This window comes from Rhinoraja longicauda, chromosome 27, assembly GCF_053455715.1.
Source record: "Rhinoraja longicauda isolate Sanriku21f chromosome 27, sRhiLon1.1, whole genome shotgun sequence".
In the NCBI taxonomy this organism is placed as follows: Eukaryota; Metazoa; Chordata; class Chondrichthyes; order Rajiformes; family Arhynchobatidae; genus Rhinoraja; species Rhinoraja longicauda.
The window spans coordinates 1953520-1979886 of record NC_135979.1 but is presented as its reverse complement, the minus strand read 5'-3'; the positions used below and the strand labels follow the sequence as shown (position 1 = coordinate 1979886).

The 26367-nt window shown below is 49.0% G+C and overlaps 1 protein-coding gene across 1 annotated transcript in view; it reads right to left on the bottom strand.

The window, feature by feature from the left end:
* The window catches only part of LOC144606718 (polycomb protein SCMH1-like), a 78920-nt gene extending 53130 nt beyond the window's left edge, over positions 1–25790 (bottom strand). The window contains exons 1-4 of the mRNA XM_078423033.1: positions 25695–25790; positions 23366–23583; positions 15713–15786; positions 13278–13355 (exon numbers count right to left, since the gene is read on the bottom strand). Of these exons, the coding sequence (XP_078279159.1) occupies positions 13278–13355; positions 15713–15737 (103 nt within the window). The 5' untranslated portion in view covers positions 15738–15786; positions 23366–23583; positions 25695–25790. The remainder of the gene's footprint in view (positions 1–13277; positions 13356–15712; positions 15787–23365; positions 23584–25694) is intronic.
* Between the last annotated feature and the right edge of the window lie 577 nt (positions 25791–26367).

Below are 26367 nucleotides of genomic sequence, written 5' to 3'. Positions count from 1 at the left end.
TGGTGAGCTAAGCTAACTGCTCACTTTACTACACAGTCTCTTAGTCCACAGTGTTGTTTGGTTGACTATCCTTGATCGGACTTTGCTGGCTTTACCTTGCACTAAACATTATTCCCTATACCCAGTATCCGTACATTGTAAACGGCTCGATTGCAATCACTTATTGTCCTCCCGCTAACTGGTTAGCGCGCAACAAAAGCTTTTCCCTGTACCTCGGTACACGCGAGAATAAACTAAACTGATCCCAAGTGAATAAGGTTGAAACAAATTAGTTGTTTAAGTCAGTCAAGCGGAAGCCTGATTGCAGGAAATGTCTGCAGGAAAGAACCACAACAAACTGAGTCACAGCGGGTAGAGCTGCTGCCTCACGGAGCAGAAACCTGGGTTTGATCCTGACCACGGGCGCTGTCTGTACGGAGTTTGTACGTTCACCCTGGCACCTGCGTGGGTTTTCTCCGGGTGCTCCGGTTTCTTCCCACACTCCAAAGACGTTCAGGTTTGAAGGTTAATTGGCCTTCTAAATTGCTCCGAATATTTAGTTTTAGTTTACAGCACGGAAACAGGCCCTTCGGCCCACAGTGTCCGTGCCGACCAGCGATCCACGCGCAATAACATTATTCTACACACACTAGGGACAGTTTTTAACATTTTATACCAAGCCTGTTTACCTGTAAACCCGTACGTCATTGGATGTGTAGGACAATAGACAATAGGTGCAGGAGGACAATAGACAATAGGTGCAGGAGGAGGCCATTCGGCCCTTCGAGCCAGCACCGCCATTCAATGTGATCATGGCTGATCATCCACAATCAGTAACCCGTGCCTGCCTTCTCCCCATATCCCTTGATTCCACTAGTCCCTAGAGCTCTATCTAACTCTCTTTTAAATTCATCCAGTGAATTGGCCTCCACTGCCTTCTGTGGCAGAGAATTCCACAAATTCACAACTCTCTGGGTGAAAAAAAGTTTTTTCTCACCTCAGTTTTAAATGGCCTCCCGTTTATTATTCGGGTGAGAAGGTGATCACAGCAGAATGAAAGGCCTGAATATTTTAAGAATCCCAGGCGATGTTTCCCCTGTGAGTTGGCCCTCTAGTAAGAATAAACCTCTCATCTATATACTAAACCTCTCGTTTGTTATCTTGTTTGTGACCGAACATCAGACAAAACGGTGCACCATAGCGCGACAATTTTAGGCCCACCTTACTCACCATTGTCACTTTAGTGATGATGCAAGTAGTTTTATTGAAATCGGTGTTATATTTTTAAAGTTATTCACATTTTAAAGTTTAAAAGGAGGGGAGGGGGAGGGGAGGAGTGAGGAGGGGAGGGGAGGAGTGAGGAGGGAGGGGGAGGGGAGGAGTGAGGAGGGGAGGGGAGGAGTGAGGAGGGAGGGGGAGGGGAGGAGTGAGGAGGGAGGGGAGGAGTGAGGAGGGAGGGGAGGGGAGGAGTGAGGAGGGAGGGGAGGGGAGGAGTGAGGAGGGAGGGGAGGGGAGGAGTGAGGAGGGAGGGGAGGGGAGGAGTGAGGGGAGGGGAGGGGAGGAGTGAGGAGGGAGGGGAGGAGTGAGGAGGGAGGGGGAGGGGAGGAGTGAGGAGGGAGGGGAGGAGTGAGGAGGGAGGGGAGGGGAGGAGTGAGGAGGGAGGGGAGGGGAGGAGTGAGGAGGGAGGGGAGGGGAGGAGTGAGGGAGGGGGGAAGGAGGGAGGGGAGGGGAGGAGTGAGGAGGGAGGGGAGGAGTGAGGAGGGAGGGGGAGGGGAGGAGTGAGGAGGGGAGGGGAGGAGTGAGGAGGGAGGGGGAGGGGAGGAGTGAGGAGGGAGGGGAGGAGTGAGGAGGGAGGGGAGGGGAGGAGTGAGGAGGGGAGGGGAGGAGTGAGGAGGGAGGGGAGGGGAGGAGTGAGGAGGGAGGGAGGGGGGAAGGAGGGAGGGGAGGGGAGGAGTGAGGAGGGAGGGAGGGGGGAAGGAGGGAGGGCTGAGGAGAGGACAGGGTGCTGCACCCTATTAAAGTTTAAATCTATCTCCTAGGGAGGGAGGGGGCAGGAGGATAAGGGGGGGGTTGAGGGGGATGGAAGGGAGAGGGGGAGGCGAGGAGGTAGGGGGAAGAAAGGGGGAGGGGGGGAGAGAGGAGAGGGTGCTGCACCAATGCAGGAGAGGTTTGGGCCCAACGGGTCCACTTGGTCGAGTCAGACATAAACACAGCTTTATTCCATGAGTGTTAGTTCTACTCAATAACCAAAGTCTGTTGTCTCTTTTTTGCTCTGGTTTATTTTTACCCACATGTTTAGACCGTAATGTTGTATCCTTATTGTTTTGATGTGGTTATGCTTTATTCTTAATTGTTAACTGTATGTTTGTGTTGTCACTTGCGAGCGGAGCACCAAGGCACATTCCTTGTATGTGCACATACTTGGCCAATAAACTCATTCATTCATTCATTCATCGCCAGGGCTTCCTGGGACCGCGAGCAGGTTCTATAATTGCTCACCTGTTGTACACAAACCACAAACCCAGTCACTTTCATTCATTCGTTGTGTTCCCACAGCTCAGAGGATCAACTGAGTTTACACTGGTGGTGCCTTGACATGAAGCTGGAGTTAACTAAACCTCCGTCCAATCCCTACTCCTCTGCTGAGAGCTGCAAAGATTGACTTTCCACAAACACTCGGTTGAAATATCAAGGTGCCATTTACTTTAGACTTTACTTTAGACATTTTCCCTCGTCTCCAGAACCAGGGGCCACAGTTTAAGAATAAGGGGTAGACCATTTAGAATGGAGATGAGGAAAAACTTTTCCAGTCAGAGAATTGTAAATCTGTGGAATTCACTGCCTCAGAAGGCAGTGGAGGCCAATTCTCTGAATGCATTCAAGAGAGAGCTAGATAGAGCTCTTAAGGATAGCGGAGTCAGGGGGTATGGGGGGAAGGCAGGAACGGGGTACTGATTGAGAATGATTAGCCATGATCACATTGAATGGCGGTGCTGGCTCGAAGGGCCAAATGGCCTCCTCCTGCACCTATTGTCTATACTGCGTAGAAACAGGCCCTTCGGCCCGCACCGACCAGCATTCTCCGTACACTAAAACTATCCTACACAGAGTTTGAGTTTGTGTTTGGTTTATTGTCACGTGTACCGAGGTACAGCGAAAAGCTTTTGTTGCGTGCTAACCAGTCAGCGGAAAGACAATACATGATTACAATCGAGCCGTCCACAGTGTACAGATACACGATAAGAGAATAACCGAAATAATACTGAATGCAAGATAAAGACAGTAAAGACCAATCAAAGATAGTCCGAGGGTCTCCAATGAGGTTGATAACAGGTCAGGACCCCTCTCCAGCTGTTGGTCGGATGGTTCAGTTGCCTGATAACAGCCGGGAAGAAACTGTCCCTGAATCTGGAGGGGTGCGTTTTCACACTTCTGTATCATGTACGTTCTCCCCGTGACCGTGTGGGGTTTCTCCGGGTGCTCCGGTTTCCCCTCGCACTCCAAAGACGTGCAGATTTGTGGGTTCATTTGCTTTGGTTAAAATAAATAGTAAATTGTCTCTAGTGTGTGAACGGCCAGCTCCACTGTTCCCATCCTTAAAGCCCTTCATTATCACCTCTTCCCCTGCCATCAACAGACCATTGTGGGCCCCACCCTTTCTTGGCCATCTATTGCTAGTCCTGGGTTGTTCTGGCCTTTTCTTACCTTCATTCCACCCTCCCCCCTCCCCCCCACCACATTTCCCTCCATCTTTAAACACTCCCTGTCTTCAATCACTTGCCTTGCACGGTGGCGCAGCGGTAGAGTTGCTGCCTCACAGCGCCAGAGACCCAGGTTCAATCCTGACTACGGGTGCTGTCTGTACAGAGTTTGTATGTTCTCCCCGTGACCTGCGTGGCGTTTCTCCAAGATCTTTGGTTTACACCCACACTCCAAAGACGCACAGGTTTGTAGGTTAATTGGCTTCAGTAAAATTGTAAATTGTCCCTAGTGTGTGTAGGATAGCGTTAGTGTGCGGGGATCGCTGGTCGGTGCAGACTCGGTAGGGCCGAAGGGCCTGTTCCCGCGCTGTATCTCTAAACTGAACTAAACGAACCTTAAAACATTCAATGGCATTCTGCTGTGAAGATGCAATATATTGTTTGGGACACAGATTCGGTACCTGATGGTTTTGTTCCTCGTTAAGGTGGTATAGTTTCTCAGAAAACATACAGAGCATCATTTAAACAGGCATGCATTTGAACGGCAGAACTAATCCGGGGCAATCAGACCCTGGAGACTGCTTCCAGCAGCAGGAATCTATAACAGAATGCCATTAGGCACACAGACAGATAGCAGCACTGATCTTAATAAGATGCAAAGAGGGGCAGCTTCATCTCACCTTCTCCTGTAGTCGGGGAAAGCACCAGTCCTTTTGAGATTCAATGCCGCCAGTGGATGCAAGATACTAAACTGGGAGTTGCAACACTATCAAAGGCTTGAGAGTCGACCTCAAAAACCCGGTGGTCAATAATGTGCTCTTGGGAACAATTTTCTCCAGTGATGGAATTAAATATTCTCACACATCTAGTGCCAAAGAGTGCAGGCACGATCCGATGAAAGAACAAAGCACGGTGCTTTCCCAAAACACACCACACAGAGAATTTTAATTTGATAACAATTTAGGGGCGGGCACAGTGGCACAGCAGGTAGAGCTGCTGCCTCACAGCGCCAGAGACCCAGGTTCCATCCTGACTGAGATAGATAGACAATAGACAATAGGTGCAGGAGGAGGCCATTCGGCCCTTTGAGCCAGCACCACCATTCAGTGATCATGGCTGATCATTCTCAATCAGTACCCCGTTCCTGCCTTCTCCCCATACCCCCTGACTCCGCTATCCTTAAGAGCTCTATCTAGCTCTCTCTTGAATGCATTCAGAGAATTGGCCTCCACTGCCTTCTGAGGCAGTGAATTCCACAGATTTACAACTCTCTGACTGAAAATGTTTTTCCTCATCTCCGTTCTAAATGGCCTACCCCTTATTCTTAAACTGTGGTCTCTGGTTCTGGACTCCTCCAACATTGGGAACATGTTTCCTGCCTCTAACGTGTCCAACCCCTTAATAATCTTATACGTTTCGATAAGATCCCCTCTCATCCTTCTAAATTCCAAAGTATACAAGCCTAGCCGCTCCAGTCTTTCAACATACGACAGTCCCGCCATTCCGGGAATTAACCTAGTAAACCTACGCTGCACGCCCTCAATAGCAAGAATATCCTTCCTCAAATTTGGAGACCAAAACTGCACACAGTACTCCAGGTGCGGTCTCACTAGGGCCCTGTACAACTGCAGAAGGACCTCTTTGCTCCTATACTCAGCCATGATTGAATGGCAGAGTAGACATGATGAGCAGAATGGTCCAAGTCTGCTCCTAGAACTTACGAATAAGATCAATGGCAATACAGGGAGATTTCAGTAATTTGACAGGGATAACAGATGGCACTAAAGTACTTTGTAATCTCCAAGGGGCACCATGGTGGCAGGTCACCATTGGTGCGGGTCAATGGAGATATTGGATAGTCAGGGGGTATGGGGAGAAGGCAAGAACGGGGTACTGATTGAGGATGATCAGCCATGATCACATTGAATGGCGGTGCTGGCTCGAAGGGCTGAATGGCCTCCTCCTGCACCTATTGTCTATAGAGTCGATGTGGAGAGGATGTATCCACTAAATAAGAATGATTGGGAAATTGTGAACTGCAAGTGCCAAAGAATCTAAACTTGTTAAAAGAGTCAGCAAAATATAGAAAGAACACTGTCTGCTCGTGGTAGAGTATCTCAGTAAGAGATCAACCCGAATAAATAATTGTTAACGAGGGTGATTAGTCTTCATTAGTTGCTGTTCGTCTGCCCAGGAGCCGTAAATAATGAAGATGTTAACGCTGAAAACTAGAGGGCTTTGGAATCTCTGAAGATTTAGGATCATTATTGTCGTATCTCACCCCGGCCACTCCCTCTTCTCCCCTCTCCCATCGGGCAAGAGGTACAGAAGTGTGGAAACGCACTGTTGTACTAGGTGGCCCGGTCTCTGTTACACCATCGTTATGACTCTGGAATGACCACAAGGACACGTATTTAGGGGTTTGAAGCCGAGCATAAATCCAGGCTCAGGTTATCTCACGGCCACCTGGAACCAGAGTGACCTGCCCATATTACATCACTCCCACAGATACATGTTGCTACGCGGGCAAACAAAATAGTCCTTGTGATATAACAAAATAGTCCTTGTGATATAACAAAATAGTCCTTGTGATATAACAAAATAGCCCTTGAAATATCACAACATCCCCCTTGTCTTATATAAAATAAAATATGTTTAACAAACAAAACTCTAAACACAATTGCTTTTTATAAACACCAAAATTCTTCACTAGTAATGATTATCAACAGTAACGTGCAGGTTTCTCACTAACATGTCCTTAACGTGTCACATATTCTCCATCAGCATTAAGTGGCTGTCGTTCCTCTTTTACATATTTGGTCTCAGTCCTGTTGCTGTCTGGAGTGACACAATGGGGACCAAAACCTGGTTTCTCCAGTGGAGGAACATCTCTCAACTGCACTTGATTCTGTCTTAATCTATTTCCATTTGGCGTTTAGATTTAGATTTAGATTTTTTAGCTTTAGAGATACAGCACGGAAACAGGCCCTTCGGCCCACCGGGTCCACGCCGACCAGCGATCCCCGCACATTAACACTATCCTGCACACTCTAGGGACAATTTTTTTAACATTTTTACATTTACCCAGCCAATTAACCTACATACCTGTACGTCTTTGGAGTGTGGGAGGAAACCGAAGATCTCGGAGAAAACCCACGTGGTCACGGGGAGAACGTACAAACTCCGTACAGATGGCGCCCGTAGTCAGGATCGAACCTGAGTCTCCGGCGCTGCATTCGCTGTAAGGCAGCAACTCTACCGTGCCACGGCAGCGCAGGTAGCGTAGCATCATTGAAGATCTTACATCTTCAATGATGTAAGATCTTGATTGGGGTTCGTCACAGATCGTTCTCACTGCTGCAGGTATCCAGACATGAGTCGCTTGATCCAGAACCCAGACCTTCTGTCCAATGTGTAATGGTGTCAAGTCTTGTCTCTTGACCGAATTGTCAAAATGCGCCTTCATTCGCTGCTTGCTCTCTTCAAGTCGCTCAAAGTTCCTCTGCCCTTGGTATGCCTTGTGCATGTCAAGGTTAGTGGGTAGAGGTGTCCGAATCTGTCTTCCAAGCATCATCTCTGCTGGTGACGGTAATTTGGAATCAATCTATGTAGCACGCACGTTGAGTAAAGCTGCTGCTGCACTCTGTCCCGTTGTCAAGGACTTCTTGATGATGGGCTTCACCATTCATACCATTCTCTCAACCAGTCACAATATCACAACACGCACACCTCCAGATTCAGGGCTATTTCTTCCCAGCTGTCATCAGGCAAGTGAACCATCCTATCACCAACTAGAGAGCAGTCCTGAGCTCAAATCTACCTCATTGGAGACCCTCGGACTATCTTTAATCGGACTTTACCGCACTTTATCTTGCATTAAACGCTATCCCCTTTATCCTGCACTAGCTTCACCCATACATGTTGCGGTTCAATGATTCTTTCATTATCACATGTACCAAGGTACTGTGAGATTTTGTTTTGTGTACAGATACAGGATAAAGGGAATAATGTTTAGTGTGAAATAACGTTTGGTGCAAGTTATGGAAAGAGATGAGAGGGAGAGTGGAGTGGAACACGGAGAGCGGAGTGGAACACGGAGAGCGGAGTGGAACACGGAGAGCGGAGTGGAACACGGAGAGCGGAGTGGAACACGGAGAGCGGAGTGGAACACGGAGAGTGGAGTGGTACACGGAGAGTGGAGTGGAACACGGAGAGCGGAGTGGAACACGGAGAGTGGAGTGGAACACGGAGAGCGGAGTGGAACACGGAGAGCGGTGTGGAACACGGAGAGCGGAGTGGAACACGGAGAGCGGAGTGGAACACGGAGAGCATTCCTCCTGTGCTGCATCTTTAGTTCAGTTCAGAGACACAGCTGAGAAACAGGCCCTTCGGCCCACCGAGTCCGCGCCGACCAGCGATCCCCGTACACTAGCACTGTCCAACACACACACATGGGACAGTTTACAATTTTACCGAAGCCAATTAACCTACAAACCTGCACGTCTTTGGAGTGTGGGAGGAAACCGGAGCGCCCGGTGAAAACCCACGCAGGTCACGGGGGGAATGTGCAAACTCTGTACAGACAGCGCCCGTGGTCAGGATTGAACCCGGGTCTCTGGCGCTGTGAGGCAGCATCTCTACCCGCTGCACCACCGTGTCCCTGCTTTACTGGAGGGATTTTCAGAGGGTCATTTATTGTTGAAATTATGCAGGGCAATTACTCAAATTGCTGCTGAGGTTTCCATGCGGTTTTATTTCGACAGAATTATGGTCTCCGAATGAACCAGTTGGTGATAGGAAGTTATTATACTCTCCCATTCATACAAGTCATTCCTGCCTCACAGACTTTCTTGGAATGGAAATTTGTCCCTACAGAATTCACAAATCTCTAGTTTAGTTTAGTTTAGAGATACTGTGCGGAAACAGGACCTTGGCACCGACCAACGATCCCCGCACATTAACACTATCCTACGCACACTAGGGGCAATTTACACATACACTAAGCCAATTAACTTACAAACCTGTACGTCTTTGGAGAGTGGGAGGAGACCGGAGATCTCGGAGAAAACCCACGCAGGTCACGGAGAGAACGCACAAACTCCGTACAGACAGCGCCCGTAGTCGGGATCGAACCCGGGTCTCCGGCGCTGCATTCGCTGTAAGGCGGCAACTCTACCGCTGCGCCACCGTGCCGCCCTTCACTAAACTAAACATTCGGGGAACGGAAAATTTTCCTTACAGAATTCACGAGACTCTACTCAGAATTTGAGATGGAAGATAAAGTTTACACTCACGGAATTTGTGAAAATAAAACTATTATTTTCAGCTTGTATTGCTTGATGCGTGGTCATTGGTTCATACGTTCTAGGAGCAGAATTAGGCCATTCGGCCCATCAAGTCTACTCCGCCATTCAATCATGGCTGACCTATCTTTCCCTCTCAACCCCATCCTCCTGCCTTCTCCCCATAACTCCCGACACCCGTACTGATCAAGAATCTATCTGTCTGTCTGTCTATCTATCTATCTCTACCGTTAAAATATCCATTGACGACCTCCACAGCTGTCAGTGGCACAGTTGATGTGGATTTGCATTATGGAAAAATCATAATACACCATGTAGTATATCAGTTGCAGAGAAAGTGCAGATTGTTTTTTTATAAAGTGCAAGGTGTGAAATGAGGTAGGTTGGAAGATCGGGACTACAGCCTTAGCTTATGGGAGGAGCGTTCAGCAGTCTGGTAACAGCCGGCCAGAAGCTGTTTGATGTTGTTTTCCAAGCATTCTCAGTGTGCCCATGTTTCAGGAATAAATGACCAGCGCAGATCTAATCTATCAGAAAGTTGGCCGGGAAAGTGACACGTAATTCTCTCAGCCTGGAGCCGAACGTTTCTATCAGATATCAGCACGCTTAAAGCAGGGGTACAGAACCGTGTAAACATTCCTGCAATGCATAAACAGTCCCCCCACGATAAACGACCGTGCTGTGACTCCTTGTAAATCATCAACACAATGGCTCGTTTTTGCTCCCAATGTTGCCTTTACTCTGTTGGCAATTTTTTCACCGCCCACTGTATGTTTTGTCCTTTATTAGTTGTTCTGGAGATTAAAATCTACACATGCTGAGGGAGCAGCCTTTTCTAAAGTGAATAGAAGTTAGCTTAGTTTTAAGCTGAAAGATACCGCTCGGAAACAGGCCCTTCGGCCCACCGAGTCTATGCCGGCTATCCATCACCCGTTCACGCTAGTTCTGTGTTATCCCGCTTTCCCATCCACCCCCCTACACACCGGGTGCCAATTTACAGAGGGTCCAATTAACCTGCAACCCGCACGTCTTTGGGATGTTTAAGGAAAGACATTCTTGCCATAGAGGGGGTACAGAGAAGGTTCACCAGATTGATTCCTGGGATGGCAGGACTTTCATATGAAGAAAGACTGGATAGACTAGGCTTGTACTCGCTGGAATTTAGAAGATTGAGGGGGGATCTTATAGAAAAGTACAAAATTCTTAAGGGGTTGGACAGGCTAGATGCAGGAAGATTGTTCCCGATGTTGGGGAAGTCCAGAACAAGGGGTCACAGTTTAAGGATAAGGGGGAAGTCTTTTAGGACAGAGATGAGAAAGTTTTTTTTCACACAGAGAGTGGTGAATCTGTGGAATTCTCAGCCACAGAAGGTAGTTGAGGCCAGTTCATTGGCTATATTTAAGAGGGAGTTAGATGTGGCCCTTGTGGCTAAAGGGATCAGGGGGTATGGAGAGAAGGCAGGCACAGGATACTGAGTTGGATGATCAGCCATGATCATATTGAATGGCGGTGCAGGCTCGAAGGGCCGAATGGCCTACTCCTGCACCTATTTTCTATGTTTCTATGTGAGGGGAAACCAGAGTACCCGGAGGAAAACCCACACGGTCTCAGGGAGAACGTGCAAACTCCACAGGAGTCAAGAGCGTTTTATTGCCGTGTGTCCCAGACAGAACAATGAAATCCTTACTTGCAGCAGCACAACAGAATATGACAGGACTTGAGGTCAGGATGGAACCCGGGTCTCTGGCGCTGTGAGGCAGCAGCTCTACCCGCTGCACCACCTAAATATTGAAATTCCTTTACAAACAAAAATCTGACCACACAGGTCCCAGATACAGCACAAAACACCACGAGATCCTTCTCTCATATCAAAGTGTACAACTCCTCTCCCTTCTGTCATGGGGTAGACTGAGACTGACCCCCTCCCCACACACCCCCCCCCCACCCCACACAATCTTTGCACATCCCCCAATCCTCTCCACTCATCACTTTGATTTCATGTTTCATGTATCTTGTGCTTTATGACTGTTGCCAGATCAATTTCCCTCCTGGTATTTATTTCACAAAATGCTGGAGTAACTCAGCAGGTCAGGCAGCATCTCAGGAGAGAAGGAATGGGTGACGTTTCGGGTCGAGACCCTTCTTCAGACTGATGCCGGGAGGGGCGGGACAAAGAAAGGATATATAGGTGGAGACAGGAAGACAGTGGGAGAACTGGGAAGGGGGAGGGGAAGAGAGGGACAGAGGAACTATCTAAAGTTGGAGAAGTCAATGTTCATACCGCTGGGCTGCAAGCTGCCCAGGCGAAATATGAGGTGCCGTTCCTCCAATTTGCGGTGGGCCTCACTATGGGATAAATAGAGTTCTATCGTATCGTATCGCAGAAATCAAGAGGAATGGGTTTTAAGTCCCATGCACAAAGTTCCCAAACAGACAGGTCAGTGAAAGTACAACTTTGATTTAAATGTGAAAATTGCCTGCTCAGATTTCAAAAGGGCGGTGGTGTCTTTGTGGGTAAATTATTGAACCTGCACTCAATAGAGTTCCCAAATCTGCTTCAAATTTATCGCAGCAGCTAGCAATTTAAATTCAGGTGAACAAATAAACCTGAAATTGATAGGCTAATCTCAGTCGCAGGAATCAGGCCACTCTTGGACTACCATTAAAATGTTCACTCACACCGTGTAGGGACAATTATCTCCACTCAGAGGATAGTCCACATCTGGAACGAGCTGCCCGGCCAGACTACAGGAGCGGATACAATTACCACTTTTAAAAAAACATCTGGACAGATGTGTGGATAGGAAGGGTTCATGAGGACAAATGGGGCCAGACTAGTCTGCCAACTTGGTCGGCAGGGACAAGGTGGGCCGAAGGGCCTGTCTCCGTGCTATACAGCTGTATCCAAATTAGCATCAGCCAACTGGGTTCTGGTGTTTAAAATGTTCAAAATTATGTCATGATAGAAATTAGGAGAGCTTGCCAAAAGTGAGCGTGATGGGCACATGGAACGAGTTGCCAGAGAAGGAGGTTTAGTTTAGTTTAGAGATACAGCAATCAAACAGGCCCTTCGGCCCACCGAGTCCACGCCAACCAGTGATGACCCGGTACACGACCACTATCCTACACACACGAGGGAAAATTTTCTTTTTTTTTTAAACCGAAGCCAATCCAATTAAACCTACAAAACTGCACGTCTTTGGAATGTGGGAGGAAACCGGAGCACCCGGAGAAAACCCACGCGGTCACGGAGAGAACAAACAAACTCCATACAGATGACACCCGTAGTCAGGATGGAACCTGGGTCTCTGGCGCCGTGAGGCAGCAGCTCTACCCGCTGCGCTGTAAGTGAGGCAGGTACTATAACAGCACTTGGACATGTACATGGATAGGAAAGGTTTAGACAGATATGGGCCAACCAGGGGCAAACATGACTAGCGTAGATGGGGCACCTTGTTTCCGCGTTCTATGACTGATTCAACGACCCAATTCACAATACAACGTCAGGCTCCAGGCTAACGCTGGTGAGACAGACTCGAGGGAGCGCTTCTTCCAATGTCAGAGTGAGGCCAAACTCAAATTGGAGGAACAGCAGCTCATATTTCGCTTGGGCAGCTTACACCCCAGCGGCATGAACATTATATTCCACTGTGACTTGGCACATGCAACAATAAAGTATCAATTCATTCCAAGTAACCCTTGCATCCCCTCTCCCTCCCCCCATCACCTCTCTGCTCCCCAGAGCGCGGTCCTGAACTACTATCTACCTCATCGGTGACCCTTGGACTATCCTTGATCGGACGTTGCTGGCTTTACCTTGCACTAAACGTTATTCCCTTTGTCCTGTATCTGTACACTGTGGACGGCTCGATTCTAATCATGTATTGTCTTTCCGCTAACTGGTTAGCACGCAACAAAAGCTTTTCACTGTACCTCGGGACACGTGACAATTAACTAAACTGTCCGTCCCTCCCCCATTCTAGTCGTTGTACTAGTTTCACTGTCGTCCTGGTGAGCTTCATTGTCTGTAACTCATTTTCACCTAGCCCACAGCCAACTATGGCCCGTTTCCTTTATCATCGTTACTTTTTTTGCAAATCTTTCATTCATTTGTTCTATATCTCTCCACATCACCGTCTATATCTCTCGTTTCCCATTCCTCTGACTCTCAGTCTGACGTTTCTCATCTCGACCCTAAACGTCGCCCATTCCTTCTCTCCAGAGATGCAGCCTGTCCTGCTGAGTTACTCCAGCATTTTGCTCCTGTCTTCGAGGTAGGACTGTGTTGGCCTACCTTGGTATGGAGACGGAGTATTGGATGGGCGGCCACTCCGACTGTGTTTCTGTCTCCTCCCATCTTTCCAATCTGCAACTAATACAAAGAAAAGCATATGGATTGGTTCATTATTTCCACAATAATCAGACATCAGAGAAACATAGAAAACAGGTGCAGGAGGAAGCCATTTGGCCCTTCGAACCAGCACCGCCATTCATCGCGATCATGGCTGATCATCCACAATCAGTAACCCGTGCCTGCCTTCTCCCCATATCCCTTGATCCCACTAGCCCCTAGAGCTCTATCTAACTCTCTTTTAAATCCATCCAGTGATTTGGCCTCCACTGACTTCTGTGGCAGAGAATTCCACAAATTCACAACTCTCTGGGTGAAAAAATTTCTTCTCACCTCAGTTTTAAATGGCCTCCCCTTCATTCTTAAACTGTGGCCCCTGGTTCTGGACTCCCCCAACATTGGGAACATTTTTCCTGCATTGAACTTGTCCAGTCCTTTTACAATTTGATACGTCTCTATAAGATCCCCCCTCATTTGTGAAGATCTCGAGCGAAACACAAAGCGTTGGAGGAACTTCTGAAGAAAAGTCCCATCCCAAAACGTCACCTGTCCACTTCCGTCCACTGATGCTTCCTGACCTGCCAAACTCCTCCAAGGACTTGCTGTTTCGCTCAAGATTCCAGCATCTGCACTTTCCTGTGTCTCCATTTTACTCGGAACTAATTGCAAGGAGTTCAAAATCAGATGAGCCGAGCATCAATCACAAGCACCATAACACTTCCTCAATGGGATCTAAGTTTTGGGACCCCTCCCCTTCATTAATAGAGGAATAGTTTGCTGAGAATCTATCTTTAGTTTAGTTTAGTTTAGAGATTGAGTGCAGAAACAGGCGCATCGGCCCACCGAGTCCGCGCCGATAAGCGATCACCGCGCACAATCCTACACACACTAGGGACAATTTTACAATGTCACAGAACCCAATTAACCTACAAACCTGCACGTCTTTGGAGTGTGGGAGGAAACTGGAACACCCGGAGAAAACCCACGCAGGTCACGGAGAGAACGTACAAACTATGTACAGACAGCGCCCGTAGTCGGATCAAACCTGGGTCTCTGGCGCTGTGAGTCAGCAGCTCTACCCGCTGCGCCACTGTGCCGCATGCAGGTTCATAGTTCTTTGTAGAATGTTCCAATTCAGTAAATGCAGCACCCAGTAACGTCACAAGCACCCGATCTAGTGTACGTGAGAAGGGTCTGAAGAAAGTTTTCTCGACCCTAAACGTCACCCATTCCTTCTCTCCAGAGATGCTGCTGCCTGTCCCGCTGAGTTACTCCAGCATGGTGTGTCTATCTTCGGTGTAAGCCAGCGTCTGCTGTTCATTCCCACAGAGGTCGCTTTACCCGCTCGGTCCAGAGACTAATACTTCAGCACATTGTTCCGCCAATCCAATTTACCCACATTGAAAGAGAGCTGCTCAATACTGAGCTTTGAGTTCCGTTTATTGTCACGTGTACACGAGGTACAGTGAAAAGCTTTTGTTGCGTGCTAACCACTCAGCGGAAGACTATGCAGGATTACAATCGAGCCGTCCACAAGGTTCCAGCAGCTTTAGCAACCTCTTATTCGCCCACTTCCTCGTGGGAACTGTCCCGACGTTTTCCCAAACACAGGCGAAGATTACAGTTTGGAAAGAATATACTTTGGATACGCAAGCAAAGAAGTTCACTGTGCCTTGTCACATGTGATAATAAAGCATTTATTATCGCATGTGACAAGGCACAGTGAACTTCTTTGCTTGGGTATCCAAAGTACGCAAATAGCAGCCACATAATGTGCGCTAACAAACTTACAAAGTACGCCAGCTCTCCCTTTGTTCTCCACCCCCCACCCCCCACTCCCACAGTGGTCCCCACACACCGTGTCCAGAACCAGGGGACACAGTCTAAGAATAAAGGGGAGGCCATTTAAAACTGAGGTGAGAAAAAAACTTTTCCACCCAGAGAGTCGTGAATTTGTGGAATTCTCTGCCACAGAAGGCAGTGGAGGCCAATTCACTGGATGAATTTAAAAGAGAATTAGATAGAACTCTAGGGGCTAGTGGAATCAAGGGACATGGGGAGAAGGCAGGCACGGGTTACTGATTGTGGATGATCAGCCACGATCACAATGAATGGCGGTGCTGGCTCGAAGGGCCAAAGGGCCTCCTCCTGCACCTATTTTCTATGGGTCCACATTGTCCATTGCTCTCCCCCCTCACCTCCCTCCCACCCCATTGTCACGGCGGTCTCCCCAGGGCCGGGTCCTCCATTGTTCTTCCCCTCACGGTGCCCCCCCCCCCCCTCCCCCTCGCTCTCCTCGACCGCCGACCGAGGGTCGACCCGCGAGGCCTCGCCACCGAGGTTTGTTTGTGGAATATCAAAACCTGGCCACTACTCACCCTTTTGAGGCCCTGGTTTTCTCATTGTTGAGAGGTGAAGTGCTGGTGTGGACAATCCCACCTAGAATGGGTTCCTGCAACGAGTAAACACAGCACCAAATTACTCAACGACCAATCACAAACCCAACTCATTGGGCTTTCAATCATTCACATTCCCTAGTTTAGTTTAGCTTAATTTAGTTTAGAGACACAGCGCCCTTCGGCCCACCGAGTCCACACCGACCAGCGATCCCTGCACACGAACACTATCCTACACACACTAGGGACAATTTACACATACACCAAGCCAATTAACCTACAAACCTGTACGTCTTTGGAGTGTGGGAGTAAACCGGAGCACCCTGAGAAAACCCACACACAGGTCACGGGGAGAACGTACAAACTCCGTACAGACAGCACCCGTAATCAGGATGGAATCTGTGAGGCAGCAACTCTACCTCTGCGCCACCGTGCCCCACAGAAATAACATGCTAGACGCAAAAATATCTATAAAATGTGCTTCACAACTCTCTGACTGAAAAGGTTTTTCCTCATCTCAGTTCTAAATGGCCTACCCCTTATTCTTAAACTGTGGCCCCTTGTTCAGGACTCCCCCAACATTGGGAACATGTTTCCTGCCTCTAACGTGTCCAACCCCTTAATAATCTTATACGTTTCGATAAGATCCCCTCTCATCCTTGTAACGACACAACATTTAATCCTTCTGAAAGACCTTAGGTGATCAGGCACCTGAACCATCATACCAATAACTTGAGCATTAACAGTAACCCTGGACTACTATCTACCTCATTGGAGGCCTTCGGACTATCTTTGATTTGACATTGCTTGCTTTATCTTGCACTAAACCTTATTCCCTTTATCCTGTATCTGTACACAGTGGACGGCTCGATAGTAATCACGGATAGTCTTTCCGCTGACTGGATAGCACGCAACAAAAGCTTTTCGCTGTACCTCGGTACACGTGACAATAAACTAAACTAAACTAAACTAGGAAGTGGATGGCCTCGACCGAATATGCCACCCATTCCTTCTCTCCAGAGATGCTGCCTGTCCCGCTGAGTTACTCCAACTTTTTGTGTCATAGAAACATAGAAAATAGGTGCAGGAGGAGGCCATTTGGCCCTTCGAGCCAGCACCACCATTCATTGTGATCATGGCTGATCATCCACAATCAGTAACCCGTGCCTGCCTTCTCCCCATATCCTTTGATTCCACTAGCCCCGAGAGCTCTATCTAACTCTCTTTTAAATTCATCCAGTGAATTGGCCTCCACTGCCTTCTGTGGCAGAGAATTCCACAAATCCACAACTCTCTGGGTGAAAAAGTTGCTTCTCACCTCAGTTTTAAATGGCCTCCCCTTTATTCTTAGACTGTGTGGCCCCTGGTTCTGGACTCCCCCAACATTGGGAACATTTTTCCTGCATCTAGCTTGTCCAGTCCTTTTATAATTTTATACGTCGATCTTAGGACGTGGATGGATGTGCTAAAACCTCATCTATCAGAGCCCGTGAACTAAAATGTAGTATTTTGCAGCGGAATTCATCTGTCACTAACCTCACCACCTGCTGTAACACACACAGCTATGCCAGCTTCTCTGGGTGGGTTTAATACTTTAAAAAATTTCCACACTTAAAAATTTGATCCTTTTAAAATATCATCTGGTAACAGAGAGAGGGGTAACAAATACAACACTTTCAAAATGCAAATCAACTTCTCTGCTGTAGACTTCAGAGATGCAGCGCGGAAAATGGCACTTTGGCCCACAGAATCCACGCCGACCAGCGATCCCCGCACACTGACACTATCCTACGCACACTGGGGACAATTTTACATTTATACCAAGCCAATTGATCTACAAACACGTACGTCTTTGGAGTGTGGTAGTAAACCGGAGCACCCGGAGAAAACACACGCAGGTCAGGGGGAGAACGTACAAACTCCTTACAGACAGCGCCCGTTGGTGACTTTTGAGGGTCTGAAGAAGGGTCCCGAACTGAAACATCACCTATCCATCTCCTCCAGAGATGCTGCCTGACCCGCTGAGTTACTCCAGCACTCTGTGAAACGTCACCTATCCATGTTCTCCACAGATGCTGCCTGACCCGCTGAGTTACTCCAGCACTCTGTGAAACGTCACCTATCCATGTTCTCCACAGATGCTGCCTGACCCGCTGAGTTACTCCAGCACTCTGTGAAACGTCACCTATCCATGTTCTCCACAGATGCTGCCTGACCCGCTGAGTTACTCCAGCACTCTGTGTTCTACACATAAAATAGTTATTGTGCCAACATAGTTGGAAGCAGATTTTATGTAGGTTATTGAACTTAGTGAGGGTACAATTAAATTGCAAGGTGAAATATTGGAAGGTGAATGTGAGATAGGCTTTTAGACAGGCACGTGGATGTCCTGGGGATGGAGGGATATAGATCACGTGCAGGCAGAGGAGATCAGTTTAACTTGCTGGCAAGAGTATTTTGTTGACGTATGTACTAAAATGGAACGATGAAATTCTAACTTGCAGCAATGTGGACAAGGACACTGTGGACTGGAAAGCCTGTTCTTGTGCTGAACTGTTCCAAGTTCTAAAGATAGACACAAAGTGCTGGAGTAACTTAACGGCTCAGGCAGCATCTCTGGAGAGAAGGAATGGGTGACGTTTCGGGTCGGGTCCCTTCCTCAGTGTCTGAAGAAGGGTACCAGCCTGAAATGTCACCCATCTTTCTCTCTAGATTCTTCCAGCGTTACTCCAGCACTTTATGACGATCTTTGGTTTAAGTCAGCATCTGCAGTTCTTTAAAATAGACTCGAAAACCTGGAACAACTCAGCGGCTCAGGCAGCATCTCTGGGGAAAAGGAGATAGGTGACGTTTCGTGTCGAGACCCTTCTATTTCGTACGTGTAAGAAGGAACTGCAGATGCTGGTTTAAACCGAAGATAGACACAAAAAGCTGGAGTAACTCAGCGGGATAGGCAGCATCTCTGGAGAGAAGGAACGGGCGACGTTTTGGGTTGAGATCCTTCTTCAGACTTCTCGACCCGAAACGTCACCCATTCCTTTTCCCCTCGAGATGCTGCCTGTCCCGCTGAGTTACTCCAGCACTCTGTGAAACGTCACCTATCCATGTTCTCCACAGATGCTGCCTGACCCGCTGAGTTACTCCAGCACTCTGTGAAACGTCACCTATCCGTGTTCTTCACAGATGCTGCCTGTCCCGCTGAGTTACTCCAGCGCTTTGTGAATATCTTCAGATCTGCAGTTCTTTGTTTTTCCATTCTGTTCTAAGTTCTAAATATTTTTTTTAATTGTAAATTATATATATACGCAAAGAAGTTACAGTATTGTTTACGACAAGTGCTCGGTGGGTTGTGCCTACATTTCACGAGCGGTTATGGAACTCTTAAACCCAGCAGAGGATGGTCAGAGTGTTTTATGGGGAGGAAAGTTTCCAAGGAACATGAATCTTATACTGAATCGCCACCCGTTCCTTCTCTCCAGAGATGCTGCCTGTCCCGCTGAGTTACTCCAGCATTTTGTGTCTATCTGCAGTTCCTTCCCACACAGTTCATCTGCTCCCCACCAAAATCTCCACAGTGGTTTGTGGCAAAGAATTACACAGATTCACCACCCTCTGACTAAAGAAATTCCTCCTCATCTTTCTAAAGGAACGTCCTTTTATTCTGAGGCTGTGCCCTCTGGTCCTAGACTCTCCCACTGGTGGAAACATCCTCTCCACATCCACTCTATCCAGGCCGCTCACTATACGGTAAGTTTCAATGAGGTCCCCCCTCATCCCTCTAAACTCCAGTGAGCGCAGGAATACATTGATAGGACAAGTTTAGAGCGATATGGACCAAACACGGGCAGATGAGTCTAGTGTGGCTGGGACATGTTGGCCGGTGTGGACAAGTTGGGCCGAAGGGCCTGTTTCCACGCTGTATCACACTATAATTCCACAGGCCCAGTCCGGTCAAACGCTGATCATATGTTCACCCAACATCAAGGAAAATGTCGAATGTTTGAAGAGTCAGTGAAACTTTAAGTTGGACACCTGCTGGAATCATGAAGTCCTTTGTGTAACGACAGGAAAACAAACTAGGGTTTGTCATATTTTATTGCCACAAAACACAGGCCAAGAAATCCACAGAGGCATTAAAGAACGCTCTGTTTAGACAGAGATACTACATTTTCCTGCAAGTGTAGCAGGAATATATTTTTGGAGAAAATATTAATTACTTTACGTCCATAATAACCTGTTTGAAGAGCTTTTATAATAAGAAAACATACATTTTCACGAGGATGGTTGCCAGGAATCAAGGGTCTGAGCTATGTGGAGAGGTTGAGCAGGCTGGGACTCTATTCCATGGAGCGCAGGAGGATGAGGGGTGATCTGACAGAGGTGTATAAAATCATGAGAGGAATAGATCAGGCAGATGCACAGAGTCTCTTGCCCAGAGTAGGGAAATCGAGGACCAGAGGGTGTAGATTTAAGGTGAGGGGAGAAAAATGTAAGAGGAACCCGAGGGGAAACCTTTTTTTACACCCAAAGGGTGGTGGGTTTATGAAACGAGCTGCCGGAGGAGGTAGTTGAGGCTGGGACTATCGCAACGTTTAAGAAACATTTCGACAGGTACATGTATAGGACAGTAGAGTCTGAAGAAAGGTCTCGACCCAAAACGTCACCCATTCCTTCTCTCCAGTCTCGCTGCGTTACTCCAGCATTTTGTGTTGAACATGGATAGGACATGGTGGGACTAGCGTAGATGGGGGCATGTTGGTCGGCGTGGACAAGTTGGGCAGAAGGGCTGTATAATCTGCTGTATAAGCTGTATAAATCTAGATATTCAATGCTTTTTGGGCGGCACGGTGGCGCAGCGGTAGAGTTGCTGCCTTACAGCGCCAGAGACCCAGGTTCGATTCTGTCTACGGGCCCTGTCTGTACGGAGTTTGTACGTTCTCCCCGTGACCTGCGTGGGTTTTATCTGAGATCTTCGGTTTCCTCCCACACTCCAAAGACGTACAGGTTTGTAGGTTGATTGGCTTGGTATAAATGTAAATTGTCCCTAGTGTGTGTAGGATAGTGTTAGTGTGCGGGGATCACTGGTCGGTGCAGACCCGGTAGGCCGAAGGGCCTGTTTCCGTGCTGTATCTCGAAAGTAAAAACTAAACGTGGAGGGTGCGGGACAGTTAGATATATAGAGATACAGCGCGGAAACAGGTCCTTTGGCCCACCGAGTCCAGGCCGCCCAGCGATCCCCGCACATTAACACTATCCTACACACACTAGGGACAATTTTTACATTTACCCAGTCAATTAACCTACACACGTCTTTGGAGTGTGGGAGGAAACCGAAGATCTCGGAGAAAACCCACGCAGGTCACGGGGAGAACGTACAAACTCCGTGCAAACGGCGCCCGTAGTTAGGATCGAACCTGAGTCTCCGGCACTGCATTCGCTGTAAGGCAGCAACTCTACCGCTGTGCCACCGTGACCCTCTGTTGAAGGCCTTCAGTTGAAGGATCTGATGTCAAACAATTGATGGTGATGTGGAGGCCATGAGCCATTAACATCCAGGAACATTTCAAAGTAAACCTCCTCTGCCTACATAATATAACGATCGTAAAGTGCTACTGGGAGAGAGTTTAGTTTAACATAGAAACATAGAAAATAGGTGCAGGAGTAGGCCATTCGGCCCTTCGAGCCTGCACTGCCATTCAATATGATCATTGCTGATCATCCAGCTCAGTAACCTGTACCTGCTTTCTCTCCATACCCCCTGATCCCTTTAGCCACAAGGGCCACATCTAACTCCCTCTTAAATATAGCCAGTTAACTGGCCTCAACTACCTTCTGTGGCAGAGAATTCCACAGACTCACCACTCTCTGTGTGAAGAAATGTTTTCTCATCTTGGTCCTAAAAGACTTCCTCCTTATCCTTAAGCTGTGACCCCTGGTTCTGGACTTCCCCAACATCGGGAACAATCTTCCCGCATCTAGCCTCTCCAACCCCTTAAGAATTTTATATGTTTCTATAAGATCCCCCCTCAGTATTCTAAATTCCAGCGAGTATAAGCCCAGTCTATCCAGTCTTTCTTCATATGAGTCCTGCCATCCCAGGGATCAATCTGGTGAACCTTCTCTGTACTCCCTCTAAGGCTAGAAATGTTTCATTTTAGTATAGTTTAAAGACACAGCACAAAAGCAGGCCCTTCGAACGATCAGCGATCACCCCGACAGTAACACTATCCTACACACACTTCAGGGACAATTTACAATTATACCAATCCCAATTAGCCAACAAACCTGCACGTCTTTGGAGTGCGGGAGGAAACCGAAGCACCCGGAGAAAACCCACGCAGGTCAGGGGGAGAACGTACAAACTCCGTACAGGCAGCACCCGTAGTCGGGATGGAACCCGGGTCTCTGGCGCTGTGAGGCAGCAGCTCTACCCGCTGTGTTACTGCATCACCACTAAATGTGTGGAAGATTATTTTAAACAGAAATAGGATGTATTGCAGATTCCAACGCTTACACTCAAAACATTCTGATCTATGTGTAGTTTTTAATTATAAAACCGCTTTACTGTCCAATATATTAGTTATGATTTTAAGTGTTGATGGAAGCAATTAAGTTAAACCATCCAACTGAATTAATATTCTCCGAATTCTGAATCAATTTTAATCAATACCATTCATAAAGTCACAGGTATCTTCTGACAAGTACAATGGTGCACGATTTTGTTCCCCTCAGTCTGCTGACTCAATAATGTTTACGAAGGAACTGCAGATGCTGGTTTACACCGAAGATAGACACCAAGTGCTGGAGTAACTCAGCGGGACAGGCAGCATCTCTGGAGAGAAGGAATGGGTGACCTTTTGGGTCGAGACCCTTCTTCAGACTGAGAGTCACAGGAAAGGGAAACGAGAGCAACGATTATCTCTCTACATCTTCGTTTATATCTCTCGTTTCCCTTTCCCCTGACTTGCAATCTGAAGAATCACCCGTTCCTTCTCTCCAGAGATGCTGCCTGATCCGCTGAGTTACTCCAGCTTTTTGCGTCTATCTTCGATTCAATAATGTTTACAACTTTGATTGAAAGAAAAACATAGAAACAGGCCCTTCGGCCCACCGATTCCATACAGACCATCGATCATGAGTTCACACTACTACTATTTGATCCCACTTTCTCATCCACTCCTTACACACTAGGGGACAGTTTACAGAGGGGCCGATTAACCTACAAACCCGCACGACTTTGGGATGTGGGAGGAAACCGGAGCGCCCGGTGGAAACCCATGAGGTCACATGGGGAGCGTGCAAACTCCACACAAATAGCTGTGCTGTGTGGCTCTTTGGGCAGGTGGGACAAGTGAAGGATGCTGGTTTACACCGAAAATAGACACAAAAAGCTGGAGTAACTCAGCGGGTCAGGCAGCATCTGTGGAGAGAAAGAATGGGTGACGTTTCGGGTCGAGACCCGTCTTCAGACTCAATTTGAATCCAATTTCAGACACAGTCTGAAGAAGGGTCTCGACACTTATCGAGGAATGTCACATCACCCATGTACATAAGGGGCATGTTGGTCAGCGTGGGCAAGTTGGGACGAGGTGCTTGTTCCTGTGCTGTTGTAAAGATCTCCATCTGACACCCTACCTTGGGAAGGTGCTTGCCTTGAGTGTCGGCCAATCCGCTGGTAGATTGCTGTGAGCCTGCATTCATTTAGCCGCCTGTCCTCAACATCGCAGCAGCAACTGCAGCAAAAGTCCTCTTCCCATTCATTTAAGCGTTGGTGAACCGCGAGCTCAAATCCAGTGGCTGCCCTCCGTCCACAGGATACTTGGCAACCAGGAGCCTTCGGGAGAATAACTAATCTGGAATTTGAAACATAAAACAATGTAAGAGCCGGCAAAGGTTCAGATGACCAAGATAGCGCAGCAGGTAGAGCTGCTGCCTCACAGCGCCAGAGACCCGGCTTCCATCCTGACTACGGGTGCTGTCTGTACGGAGTTTATACGTTCTCCCCGTGACCTGCGTGGGTTTTCTCCGGGGGCTCTGGTTTCCTCCCACACTCCAAAGACGTCCAGGTTTGTAGGTTAATTAGCTACTGTAAATTGTAAATTGCCCCTAGTATGTTGGATAGTGCTAGTGTACGGGGTGATCATCTGTCAGCACAGACCTGGAGGGCCGAAGGGCCTGTTTCCACACTGTACCTCTGAAGTAAAACCTGCAGATTGTGCAGGATCACCAGTTACCAGACATTCAGGTGGACCTGAACACAGAGACAGATTCATTGTCCATTTCTGCAACGATCAGGACGTCCCTCATTGCAAACTCCAGCGCCCTTGTCGTGCCAGACAGAGGAGCAAAACACACACACGCACACTGACACACTCACTCACACTGACGCACTCACTCACTCACATGCACTGACACACACTCACTCACACACACACACACGCACTGACACACTCACTCACACTAACACTCATACGCACGCACTCACACTAACACACGCACACTCACTCACACGCATGCTCACACTCACTCACACACGCACACACACGCACACGCTTGCTCACACACGCATGCTCACACTCACTCAGACACACACACGCTCACATATGCATGCTCACACACTCACATTCACACACACGCTCACACTCACATTCTCACAGACACACTCACACACACAATCTCACAGTCTCACACACAAACACACGCACACACAAATACATGCACACACTCACATACGCACACTCAATGCAAACATTGCATCCCCTCCCATCTCCCATCCCTCTCTCTAACCCCTTCCTTCTCCCTCATCCCCTAGTCTTGTCCCTTTACACCCCCCTCCTCATCCCCCCTCCCCACCTTCCTCCGCCATGGAGAGGGTGGGCGAGAGATGGAGGGAGGGAGAGAGGGAGGGGGAGAGAGAGGGAGGGAGGGAGAGAGGGAGGGAGGGAGAGAGGGAGGGAGGGAGAGAGGGTGGGAGAGAGAGAGGTGAGCGTAGCAGCGACACAATGAAACATAAACAAGGAACCAACGCATCCGGTGGCCCAGGGCTGGGGAGAGGACCCGGCCCCACACTGGACACCACACACTGGCCCCCACCACACTGGACACATCACACACTGGCCCCCACCACACACTGGCCCCCACCACACACTGGCCCCCACCACACACAGGACACACCACACACTGGACACACCACACACTGGACACACCACACACTGGCCCCCCACCACACACTGGACACATCACACACTGGACACATCACACACTGGACACATCACACACTGGACACACCACACACTGGCCCCCCACCACACACTGGCCCCCACCACACACTGGACACATCACACACAGGACACACCACACACTGGACACACCACACACTGGACACATCACACACTGGACACACCACACACTGGACACATCACACACTGGACACACCACACACTGGACACACCACACACTGGACACACCACACACTGGCCCCCCACCACACCAGACATGTAAATACCGCGCTGGATATTTCACTCTGGATACATTGCGTTGGATACAATGCATCGATACATTGGATTCAATACATTGAATACAAAGCACTGGATACACTACATGGATACAGTCAGTGCACTGGATACAATGCAGTGGCTACACGGCGCACTGGACGCGACACAACCCCCCTCTCCCTCTCTCTTACCCCTCTCTCCCTCTACCCCTCTCTCTTTCTCTCTCCCCTCCTCCTCTCTCTCCCCTCTCTCTCCCCTCCCCTCCCCTCCTCCTCTCCCCCTCCTCTCTCTCTCCCCTCTCTCTCCCCTCTCTCTCCCCTCCCTCCCTCTCTCTCCCCCCTCTCTCTCCCTTTCCTCCCCATCTCCCTCCCTCTCTCTCTCCCTCCCTCTCTCTCTACATCCCCCTCTCTCTCTCCCTCTCTCTCGCCCCCCCCCCCCGGGCTGCGATGCTCCGCCGCTCCTTCACTCACCGGCGGCAGCGAGAGGCCGCGTTACAGCGCCTTGTCCCCGGCTCCAGCTCCAGCTCCAGCTCCAGCCTCGCCCTCTCCCCCCCCCCCCTCACCCTCACCCTCCACCCTCCGCCTGGCTCCGGGCTTCACACTTCACTCAGTTTCCGCCATGTTTGCAGCCTGCGCAGTGAGGGCGAGAGAGAGGGAGGAGAGAGAGAGAGAGAGAGAGAGAGAGAGAGAGAGAGAGAGAGAGAGAGAGAGGAGGGAGGGAGGGAGGGAGAGAGGAGAGAGAGAGAGAAGGAGGGAGGGAGGGAGGGAGAGGAGAGAGAGGAGAGGAGGAGAGGGGGAGAGAGAGAGAGAGAGAGAGAGAGAGAGAGAGGGAGGGAGGGAGAGAGGAGAGAGAGAGGGGGAGAGAGAGAGAGGGGGGAGAGAGAGAGAGGGGGAGAGAGAGAGAAGGAGGGAGGGAAGGAGAGAGAGAGAGAGGTGGGAGGGAGGGAGAGAGAGGAGAGAGAGAGAGGAGAGAGAGAGGGGGAGAGAGAGAGAGAAGGAGGGAGGGAAGGAGAGAGAGAGGAGGGAGAGAGAGATGGAGGGAGGGAGGGAGACCCTCATCTGCTGCCACTCTTCACTACAAAGGCCGACACCACACGACCCCTGCTGCTGGAAGCCGGCCCTGCACTGGCACTGGCACTGGCCC